Source organism: Leptodactylus fuscus, chromosome 9 (genome assembly GCF_031893055.1).
Source record: "Leptodactylus fuscus isolate aLepFus1 chromosome 9, aLepFus1.hap2, whole genome shotgun sequence".
NCBI classification, from domain to species: domain Eukaryota; kingdom Metazoa; phylum Chordata; class Amphibia; order Anura; family Leptodactylidae; genus Leptodactylus; species Leptodactylus fuscus.
The window spans coordinates 62,132,938-62,145,366 of NC_134273.1; the positions used below are offsets into that span (position 1 = coordinate 62,132,938).

The 12,429-nt window shown below is 40.9% G+C and overlaps 1 protein-coding gene across 2 annotated transcripts in view; it reads left to right on the forward strand.

Annotated features, from left to right (window-relative positions):
- PTPRC (protein tyrosine phosphatase receptor type C) overlaps positions 1-12,429 on the forward strand; it is a 97,998-nt gene that overhangs the window by 42,666 nt on the left and 42,903 nt on the right. For both annotated transcript variants that reach the window (XM_075286128.1, XM_075286127.1), the window contains exons 4-10: positions 2,060-2,131; positions 4,540-4,671; positions 6,357-6,488; positions 7,843-7,914; positions 9,112-9,165; positions 9,385-9,408; positions 10,846-11,112. In XM_075286128.1, the coding sequence (XP_075142229.1) occupies positions 2,060-2,131; positions 4,540-4,671; positions 6,357-6,488; positions 7,843-7,914; positions 9,112-9,165; positions 9,385-9,408; positions 10,846-11,112 (753 nt within the window). The remainder of the gene's footprint in view (positions 1-2,059; positions 2,132-4,539; positions 4,672-6,356; positions 6,489-7,842; positions 7,915-9,111; positions 9,166-9,384; positions 9,409-10,845; positions 11,113-12,429) is intronic.

Below are 12,429 nucleotides of genomic sequence, written 5' to 3' on the forward strand. Positions count from 1 at the left end.
AATAAACATCAGCACAGAAAAGCGCTTCTAAGCCTCTTGTATCCATAGTAGAAGAGAGATCTCTATGTGAATTTATAACCAATGCCACTTTTTCTGGAAGGCATTTGGGCAGCATTTTGCATCAGTGTTAGTAAATCAAAAACAGGAATAGGTGCAAAACACAGAATATATATAAATCTTTCCATAGGACCATTTGTGTATGGTCAGTATTTTGCATCAGTAAAAGCAAAACCAAATGTGAAACTAAAGCCATCAAAAGTATCATAGACAAACTTTCACATCTTCTGTGTTTTGTGTCCACTCCTCCTTTTGGCTTCTAAATACTGATGGCCAGGGGCGTAACTGGAGGGGGTGCAGAGGGTGCAGTCGCACTGGGGCCCAAGAGCCCAGGAGCCTTAGGGGGGACCATAAGCACTGGCATCAGTATTGAGATTGCAGTTTCCATCCGACCCATAAGCCAAGGAGACCCACAGATTCCCCTAACCACACTAGGGTTGAGTAAACTCCTTAGACCCCGTAACCATCACTATCTCTTCTCAGCAGGGATGAGGTAGGGGGCACAGACAAAAGATTGCACCAGGGCTCACAAGACTTTAGTTAGGCCACTGCTGTTAACAAACACTGACTCCTTATAGTTTTTCTCTCTATAGCTTTCACCCCTGGGCATGGTTAACAAATACTGATGCATAATACTGACCAAAATACTGCTGTGTGAAAGTGGCTTTAAGAGATTTGGGGTTGGACACAAGAAATGGAAATCTGTAATGGCAATAATGATGGGTAACTTCTTTGTATCACTAAGGTCATATATTATATTTCGAAATTCAATATTTATCTAATCTAACATCTGCCGATTAGAGTTGATATGAAAAGATTGTGGGGTAAGACCACTTAGAAGAACCCAAAACAGTATCTTAGATCTCTACCACAAAGTTTTTTTTTCTGTATAAGTAGATCGTACTTTGGGATTGCATAGCTACTAAACTGTCCGACCTATAATCCCAGTGTTAATCCAGAAGAAGGCAAAAACCTCTTTCAGCTACCATGCCTCATGCCAGGGGGACAATTCCCTTCTTAACTGCAAATATTGCAAGACGAATGAATCCCTGGATCCATCACCTGTTTGCAGAAATCTAGAATCTGTACCTTGTCATATATATATATATATATATATATATATATATATATATATATAGCAAAGTGTATCATGGGGACTCTACCTACCTTGTGCCATATAGAATAATGGAATTTTTAATGTGTCAGAGAGACCTATAAATAATGACAACTTAGATTTCCAAAAATGACGTTGCCTTAAAATGTGGACAAATGGCGACGGCCACATAGTGGGTTGTTTTTGCCTACCTCTGGATGAATCCCCCATGAGGTTAATACTGCATGTTGCCTTACATGACCACAATGGGTCTTTTATCCAGATAATTATCATCTTATCACTTGGATCACATGCGGACTCCATTACACATAACTCATTTGCTTTGAGGTTTCCTTTTCATTGAATGTAATCTCCCAGACATCTTTACATGTAAAAGTGGATTAGGCTTTTTCAAGGACAGGATATTAAAGGCCCCATTACTAATATACTACTCGCCTTTCCATATAAAGTGACTATTAAATGTCAGATGCAAAATGGCTCCTATTAAGCAGCTACCAATTACGCTCATAAATATATATGTAAAATGTAGAGGATTTGGGGGGCACCGTAATGGCTGTGGATGGGAACTTTTTCCATATAAAAGTCAAGGCTTGAAGCTTTCTAGTATATACTAGAAACCCAACTACTGTGCCAGATGCGACTGGCACATGCCAAATACTGTTAAAGCTACTTATTAAAAATTGAGGGCTTTCCAAGTTGGATTCCATCCAGTTAGAGGTGATTCATTAGAAGAAGGCGGAAGGGGGAACCTGACTCTTACATCAGCTCTGACAGATTCCGATGGCGTTCTTAGTTAATTATATTTCTATGTATGACTAATAAAATGCATCTGTATCTAGTATATATGATACGTTATATTGATGATACATTATATTTTGCTCCTTCCAGGATCACTCTCACCTACACCCCATTCCACCACCAGCATCCAGAACTCATCACTCATTACCTCCAGCATGTCAAGTAACTCATTCTTGCTTTCCACTTAGGCTCAGATGATATAGTCAATGTTACAACAGTGTATAAGTCTTATTTAAAGGGGTTATCTAGGATATACCATTTACCTCAAGGAAGCCTAGGAAGGTGAAAAATAAAATAAAAAAAACATACACATCTGTCCCTAGTGCTCCAGTGTTCCCCCAGCAGCGCCCGGGGGTTTCTCTGACGGAAGTGCTCACCTCACATGACCTCTGAAGCCAATCAGGGGTCTCAGCATCCTAAGGAAAGGAACCGTGATGTCACTCAGATTTGCCTGTGACATCACATCTTGTGTCGTTTCCTTAGGCCACTGAGGCCACTGATTGGCAGTCATGTACCAAAATGACTTCTTCAGGAACAAGACCCTAGGAACAGCAAGTCTGGACCGCCATAGGAGACATCGGAGCAGTGGGGACAGGTGAGTATTGTGTTTTATTCACCTTCCCTTGCCTTCCCTTCTATATACTGGACAACCCGTTTAATGAAAGTATCAGAAGATCAGCAGATCTATGTTTCATAGAAAAAATGGCAACCAAATTCCAATTCTATAATTCAGATTGTATATAAGGTTATATAAACCATTACAAGGTTAGAAATCATCTGTTTTGTGTCATTGACATTTGTTGCATGTTCATACTAACCTTTATGTTTAATATAATGGGTTTTACCGGTGATACAAATTAGGCAATAATATAATTTGCATCAATATCTATCAGCATAGCCAGGCTCTGTTTTTATAGGATCCCATGTCAAGTAATTTTCTGAAATTAGAACCAGATCTTAAAAATAGACTGAAAATCAGGCAATAAACGCAGGTTGTGTTACATTATTGAAGGGAACCTAATCTGCAGGCTACATGATATAGAGTTGGGGGAGCTGAGCAGAGTGATATATAGTTTAGTGTGAAAACATTCAGTATAACTTGTCAATTATCCATTTATTTCTCAGTTGTTTCTATGCTTATAAGGAGTAATTCGGCCCCAGAATTTAGAGTTGCCCCTGGTGCATCTGCAGGCTGAGTTGTATCCATTTGTGACTGCACAGTTTGTTACAAGGCATGTTTATGCCTATCGAAAGGGCCTCTAAATGGCCCCATTATTGGTGTAAGACCTACAAATAGACCCTTCATTTTAAATTGCCGGATACTTTTCTTAAAGGGGTTATACAGATTCCAAGAATGATCTACAAATACATCCAGAGCAGTGTGACATACTCACCGTTCCCTTGTGCGCCCTCTGCTTGGCTTTATTTTACTTGCTGTTCCTTGTATCATTGGTATTTATTTGTGTAAATTCTTGTATGTCAATAATTTCTTTGAAGTCATCTCAAGAGAACTGACATTCAATATGGAAAAAGTGAATTATTTTGGTATACATATACCGTATATACTCGAGTATAAGCCGACCCGAATATAAGCCAAGGCCCCTAATTTTACCACAAAAAACTGAGAAAACTTATTGACTCGAGTATAAGCCGAGGGGGGATGCAGCAGCTACTGGAAAATTTAAAAAATTAAAATGGTCGGAGTTTTTGGGTGCAGTAGATGCTGGGTGCTGGGGAAGGGGAGGGGGTGTTTTGGTTGTCTGTCTGCCCCTTCCCTGAGCTTGAGGACTGAGTTTTTTTGCCCCCACTTGGAATTCAGCCTGGCTGAAGATAGGGTATCTGCAGTGCTCCTATTATCCCCTTCCCGACAGAACAGGAGACCGGGCACTTTCAGACACAGGGATACCTAATGTGTATGTGTTTCACAGTAATTTTCTACTTTCATATGTATTCTAGGGAAAGGAGGGATTTAGAACTTTTATTTACTTTATTTTTTTTGTTATATTTTTTTAAAGCTTTTTTTTCACTATTTTATGGGAGATTCTATACAATACTATTGCGTCTGGTCATAGACCCCCCCTCCCCTCACAAAGAAAAATATTAAATAAAATTAAATAAAATTTTATTTGCTTGACTCGAGTATAAGCCGAGGGGGGCTTTTTCAGCACAAAACCTGTGCTGAAAAATTCGACTTATACTGGAGTATATACGGTATGTGATATGTATCAAAGGTAGTGGAATAAAGTAGTTCAGCAATGAGATCCCTTTATACAGTACATGTGCACCGTGTTGGACACTAAGATGCGATTTGAGGGTGTGTTCTCAAATTGTACATGTAATGGCACAGGTATTGTTCTGCATGGTAACTGGTAATGCAGCACAATACTGGTGACATTCAGAAAATCCGAAAGCACATCAATAAAATGTATTATTATTATTATTATTATTATTATTATTAATTAATAATAATGATTGCTAAGAGGGTGGAATTCTCAAATTCAATTCTTGACATCTAAAATGGTTTTATTTGGAAAATAACTGTAAATCTTTCCACTTTTTGTTCATTGCAGATCAGACTCTTACTTACATGCAAACACCCACCACTGTCATTGCGAATGCTCCCACACTTGCAAACAACAGCACTGCTGTCCCTGACGCACCCACTTCTCCAACCATCAACACCACTATGTCCTCTTTCACAGGTCTGGTTAAGCAATGACCATGTAAATGTGCAAATATTGTATCCTCATATTCATTCCAGTTACTAGGAGGAAATACAGATTAAATGCTATAAAGAGCTAAAATATGGTATATTATTTGTAATCTGTGAGCACAATATGTCCGTTTTATGGAACCCTCAAATGTATGGAAGTCTATGCGCATACCACCCAACCATTCCGGATTCTGCAGGACAGTCCCTGATCGTGGGTCCTGTACCGTGGTTCTGGTCGGTGGAAGGTAATCCCAGATTCAACTCATTGACAGGACACAGATTACTTGAATACAGTGGTGAAGCAGTAGTGGACAGCTCCTGCCTCACCACTGTGCCCCTGTGTGCTCCTGCAGCTGTAGGCGCAATGTGATGACATCACTCACATCGCACCTGCAGCTCCCTGAATAGTCAGTGAGAGAAGACTTTATAGAACAGCAGGGGAGCAAGGAGATGTGAGTATCAGTGTTTTATTATGTTAACATGGAGGCAGATGAAGTGGGGATATTAAACCAGGGGCACAGAGAGGGTGTAATTAAACTGGGTACAAATGAAGGAGGGTAATTAAACTGGGTACAAATGAAGGGGATAATAAGCTGGTGGCAGGTAAAGGAGGACATTAAACTGGTGGCAGTTATACAGGGTGCAATTAAACTGCAGCAAATGAAGGAGGACATTAACTGGGGGCAGATGAGGGGGACATTAAATTGATGGCACATGAAAGGGGGAATTAAGCTGGTGGCAGATGAAGGGGACATTAAACTAGGGGCAAATGGAGGGGGGACATTAAACTGGTGGCAGTTAAATGGGGGCATTAAATTTGGAACAGATGCAGGGAGGACATTAAACTGGGGACAGATGCAGGTGGCACATTAAACTGGGGAAAGATGGAGGAGTGGACATTTAACTGGTTGCTGCTAGTTTAATGCCCCCCTCCAGCTACCTCCGTGTTTTAATGTTCCCCTCTATTTGCTCCTGGTTTAAACTGTGGAATAAGGAGAGGAACTTCATACTGTGGGCCAATTGGAGGGGAACATTATACTGTGGGGGGCATATAATTTTAGGTGACTGTAGGAGCAGTATACTGTGAGTGCTCAAAGAAAAATGATTACAAATGGGCAGAGTCAATGTAAAAGTGGGTGGAGCTAAATTTGCCGCTGCACGTATAGTGCGCTGCACATTTTGTACCTCTTTCTATCCTTTGAAAGTTGAGAGGTTTGCTATGCATGCAGATCATAAGGATGTATTCCATACGTAAGACTTAGCATATGTTCACACCTATTCTCAGAGAAGACTAAATACAAGCCTGCTACATCTGTTATGCTATCTTCCTTGAGGCCAGGATAATGTAATGATGGGCATGCAGATTTCAGGGGTCTGCTACTTATGTGTGTATATGCCACTGTTTTTGAGAATTTTCAACAGGCAACCTGTATACATCACATGATCATGCAGTGATTTTATCCCTTGGAAGATTAAACAAAAAATACGCTATCCGTGCCATGTGATTAATTTCCCATTGGATTATGGATTCATTAACGTTGGCAGAATATTGATACATCAGAGCTGAGTTTGTTTATAGGAGTTGATATTGATAACCTATGTCACGTTCTTGACATCTAAGATGGTTTTATTTGGAAAATAACTGCAAATCTTTCCACTTTTTGTTCATTGCAGATCAGAATCTTACTTACACGCAAGCACCCACCACTGTCATTGCGAATGCTCCCACACTTGCAAACAACAGCACTGCTGTCCCTGACGCACCCATTTCTCCAACCATCAACACCACTATGTTCTCTTTCACAGGTCTGGTTAAGCAATGGCCATGTAAATGGGCAAATATTGTATCCTCATATTCATTCCAGTTACTATGAGGAAATACAGAGCAAACTAGATCTGTATGCAAGTAGAAGCCCAAGAAGCTACAACTGTCGAACACTTAAGGAAAATACTGTTATGAAGTCTCAAATGAAAATACCATTTATGATTTATTTATTTATTTTTTGGGAATTATCCAATTTGGCAATGTTGCCCTTGGAATATTATGTAACAAAGGTTTTCCCCACCTTGTCAGCAGATCAATAAGGGTGGGTTAATACTATCGTAGTTCATGCCCATTGCTCTTATCCATAAACAAGATGAGAGCATTAATTGACATTAATTGACAGATGCAGATGGTGCTCCTTCTGTTCAGTGTCCGTCTGTATTCACCCTAAGGTAAAAGTAAAAAGTTGTGCATGCAGACAGCGTCCACCATGATTAATACATTATTGTCCTGTCCTGTCTCCTGGCTCTGGAAGGCTTCAGGCCTACTTGTGTGGTTGGGGGGTGCTCATGTCAAAAGTTCACCACGGGGCCCCGACATTCCTAGTTACACCACCGTCCAGAATTGTCATATCATGAGGACATACAGTTACTGTAACTACAACAGACATGCCAGGAGAGGTGACAGGACTTCTTTAACTTAAAAACTGGACCCCTATTTAAGGAGTGCAGTCAGCATATGGAAAAAATATAGAAGAAAGTGTCAGCAAAGTGGTGGATAACTTTCATAAGGTACTGGTATATGTGTTTCTGATACCTCTGTCAAGAACCAAGAGACTATATCGAATTAGCTAGTGCTTTCATCTATGTTTATCATTTTTACCACATGTAGGTGGCTATCTAGGTCTATATGACTATAGATAAAGACAATTAAAGGGACCTTTCACCACCTCTAGCAACCCCAACTCTGCACCTTTCAATTGGTGCTGCTTCCCTATTCCAGTGCAGTTGGGATTTTTTCCCTAGCCCCCACCGTTCCAAAGCAATCATTGCTGTTATTTTCAACACAATTATTCCCTTTGCTATCGGGTGGGTGGTCCCTTTCTTTCTGTTCCAGCCCACAACTGCCCACCTGACCATAGAGAGTATAAGAAATGTTTGCTCAGTAATGGTGGGGACTAGGGAAAAAATTCCAACTGCGTTGGAATCAATGGAACTATTAAAGGGAACAAAAAGCTGGAGTTATTGGAGGTGGTGAAAGGTTTCCTTTCAGTACAAATATTGATCAAATAGATGGAATGAAATGTCCATTAATAAATGTATAATCCTCTTGTGGGAGGACAGCCCATTGTAACCATGAAGTCATCAACATTTCATGCTTCATATCCTGTAACAGGTGGCTCAAACCCTTCTGGCACTCAAACACCCCTTCTTACCCGCACCACAGATGTCTCACCTGCAGTCACTGGTACAGGTTTGGTTTATTTTCAACATGCTATGCACTTTCACAAATCTAAACGAAAAGATAATGAAACACATTGATTCTAATGAAAACAACTGAAATATAAAAGTAAAAACCAAAAACATTCCAGAATTCCTGCAGCCTGTAATATAATGCCTGTGATAGAACATGAAAGCTTACAGGGCGAGTCTGGATGACATAACCCATTTTCAGTTAGACTACTATGACATTTTACTGACCAAGACCATCATCTATTAGAAAGAGCGGATAGTTGCTATAAAAAGTGTCTACACTTTAGAAGCAGCAGATCCCTGAGTTATATGGACAGCCAGATGATAACCATGTCATGCTTCATTTGTCCTATGGTGGCGCTGCAAGGGAATAGAAACTTACTTATCAGGTTTCTTGCAGATTACATTGCTGCTATTCCCAGAAGTGGGACACCCTGTAGTCAGATTATCTAGGTCACCCTATATATCTTAGTATGAATTGTAACAGTCCTTGTATTAAACCATTAAAGGGGCTCTATCACCTGATTTTACCAATATGAGATAAACATATCCCTGAATAGCCTTTAAAAAGGCTATTCGGCCCCGCTAATCGTTTAATAAAAGACCACCCCATTATAAAGTTTGACCGTAAAAACGAATATGCAAATGATACTTACCGTGCACGGTGGGCGGTGCGTGCAGTAGTCCACGTCATCCTTCGTTGACACCCTCCTCTCCTTTCCTCTTTGTAACCCGTCCTCCTTCCTCTGCGATGTTTTTCCTCCATCCTCTTTCATTCAGGTGGGTTTTAGAGAAATCCCGCGCATGCGCAGTAGCGCTCCCTACTGCGCACGCTCCGGCTCCATCTTTGTGTACTGAACTGTGCGGTTGTACTGTGCATGCGCAGTACGCTCGCGTTGTTCTCATGGGAACTGAGCATACTGCCGCGCAGTTCAGTACACAAAGATGCCGCCAGCGCGTGCGCAGTAGCGCTCCGGCGGGAACGCTACTGTGCATGCGCAGGATTTCGCTAAAACCCGCCAGAATGAAAGAAGATGAGACAGTGACCCCTCATTGATATGATAGTGATGACAAACCTAGGGAGAGATCAGCAATATGAGTCTCTGGTTCATGTAAAAACTGTATTTATATATGTTAAAGATATTTTTTTAATAGTCTATAAATTCTTTTTTTTCATGTTCTCTTACTCCAGATATTCATTCCAACCAAACCATAGCAACACCAGAAGTCTCCACTACTCCTCAAGGTGGTGACAAGCAAACTCACAATCATTGCATCACTACTTGACTTGCATGCAAACTTAATCTTTCTTTCTCTCTCTCTCTCTCTCTCTCTCTCTCTCTCTCTCTCTCTCTCTCTCTCTCTCATTCTTTCTTTCCTACTTCTATCACTTTTTTGTATTTAGTTGTTTTCTTAATCCTCTTCAATTTAATCTAATTTTGTTTTTTTTTCCCCTTTTTTTTAGACAAGGTTACTAGGCCCAATTGCGGTAAGTATGATAGTGAATCAGTTAGTTTGCTAATAAGTTGTACATGAATAATTGAAACATAAATTCATTACAATATACAGTATATATAGATATGATGATATACTTACTGTGCATTTCTATTACTTTATATATGATATTGTGCAGGTTAGGCCAGGTTCACATCTTTGTTCAGGTTCCTGTTTGGTGAGTCTGCTTGGGGACCCCCTCAACTGAAATCTATATGTGTTAAAAAGCGGCTACCTGGGAAACCCGAGGACCCCGTAGGCTATAATGGGTCCATGTGGTTTCCGCACAAAACTTGTGGAGGGAAAAGTCCTGCAAGCAGCACTTTTCTATTCTCATGTTTCACGCGGAAACCACACAGACCCCATTATAATCTATGGGTTTCCCTAGCTAACCGGGAAAGCTAATGGCGCCTTCCCACTGTAGCTAGTTATAGGCTAACTTAAACTGGCCCAAACTCACTGGCTAAGGTTGGGCTAAACTAGCAACGTCTAAACTCCTTCCACCTTTTAGAAACCTCAGGGCAGAAACCATTTACCATAGGAATGCCTTGATAAAGGGAAGAATATGCAAATCTGACTTCCATGATGTAATTAGGAAGCCAGTGCCTCAGGCATGCACACCAACAGAGGGTGCTCACTGAGAATATGCAAGTCTATCTTCCATGATGTAATTAGGAAGACAGAGTCTCAGTCAAGCAAACCAATAGAGTGCGCTCCCTTTAACATAATGCCGACCTTATGGAGGTCAGATTTGCATATTCTTCCCAAGTTCCTTTGCACAGTGGAGTGCTCATGGCTTAATAAGACTCCACACACCTAAATGGTGGTCTCTACCTATGGAGTGGCGATATCCCCTCAACCCTCTCTGTCAGTAGAACCCATCATATCAACCCAGCCTTATAGGTAGATAGGGTATGGCCACCTGAATCTGGCCACCTGAATTTTCCGTTTGTGAATTGGTGCCTCGGTTGCAAAGCTAGCCCTGTTTTGTCAATATGCAAATTAGGTTTTTGGAGCAACAAGGGTATTGCAGCTTTGGATCAATGGCTGTGCCCTCATTACTCTGAAGAACTAATTTATATATTGACAAAACAGTGATATATCGGCAACAGAAGCAGTGATTTGATTCAGATGACACTAACCTATCTATCTCCTTGGATGAGTTGATTTGCTGGGTTCTGCTGAGCGACTCCATTTCACTCCTGAGTGACCTGCATAAAACCAGTACAAAGCAATACAACACATTATAAAACACATTACACATTAATAAACTGGTCTAGGGCTTAGCAAAGGTCCTTTTGGGGGACACTGCAAAACCGATTAGGTTCAGAAGAATACAATGGTGTTCAGAGGTGGACATTTTCTATCAGCTAATATGGATTATTTATCATGTATTATTTTAAATTGAAATATCTGTTTTATCATGTAACAGATGGCATCGAAAACATAGCAGTGAAGAACCCTTCCTACAATGGACAGACTGAGACTTTGGACCTAGTGAATCCTCCTGAAAACCTTATAAATAAATCCCTGAACTGTACAATTGTGAATGAAATAACCAGTTCTGAAGAATACACGGAGTTCAAACTTCTAAACCTTGCCTTCAATGTTGCCAAGTGTACTCCAACAAACATTACGTGCTGGTTCAATGAGTGTCCTGCCAGTAGGACCTTCAATATACACTTGGATGTTCCACCCAGTAAGTAAGACGCCATGCTTGTTTCTTTACTAAAGGGAACAGAATGTTACAGACCCCCTGTAGTGAATGGGAACAGCAAAAATCTGTCTTTAGTTTCTTTTTCCTGGTGGAAACTGGAAAAAAATGTGTATGTAAAAGGAGTTGCCCATTGTATAATAATTAATACAAAAGGTTGGGAATGGCGGACAACCATAAAAAGGAAATACTTGTCTTAGGTCCCGTTCACATCTACGTTCGGTATTCCGTTCCGGGAGTCTGCTTGGAGACCCCCTGAACGGAAAACCAAATGCATTAAAAAGTGGTGAGCAATGAAAGCACACGACCCCATAGACTATAATGGGGTCTGTGTGTTTTCTGCACAGTATCCGCACAAGTCATGTGGAGAGAAAAGTACTTCAAGAACTACTTTCATCTCCGCATGTCTCGTGCAGACACCACGCGGAAAACACACGGACCCCATTATAGTCTATGGGATCCGTGTGCTTTCATTGCTCACCACTTTTTAAGGCATTTGGTGTTCCATTCAGGGGGTCCCCAAGCAGACTCCTGGAACGGAATATCGAATGCAGATGTGAAGTGGGCCTGTATTGACACAGGGACAAGTAACCAATGGAACCCATCACTGGCTGTAGCATTCACTAACGGGAGACTGGGGTAGATGCAATGGGACTGGCAGGAGATTACCAAGGTAAGTATGTCTTTTTCATGTGTATTCACCTTTTTCGGCTGTTTGTAGAATAATTGTTATTCACTAGACAACCCATTTCAATACATATTTTTTGCAGGTTTCGACTGGGGGAACAAACTGAAGATTAGTGTATACTGCTCTTATTCAGTTCACTTTGTTGCCCCAGTAGCAGCCTTGTCGCACAGAGTTTTATGTACTGTATGCATTAAAGCAACAGAGCTGGGAATTGTAATATTAAAATCTTTAAGGTTAAGGCCCCACATAGCGAGCCACATCCTAAAAGCGCTGTAGGAAAACCACAGTGAAAATGGACTTTCTGCTTAAATTATACGCACGCGGAAAATGTCAGTGTACCCATAGGTGTAATTGAGATGGTGCAGATATTTTTCTGCAATGTATGGATGGAATTCCCCAGAATCCATCCACTGTGCAGGTACTATAAAATACTGCGTTTTCGCTAGGTGGACATGTCTGTGCTGCAAACACTGAACAGAACAGATCTGCTCTGTGTTTTGCAACATGGACTCACAGCCTGCACACTGATCCATGGAAATCACGGTCGCGTGCCTGAGCCCATAGATATTTATAGGTCAATGTGCTATCTGGGAAAAACACATATATCACCCTGA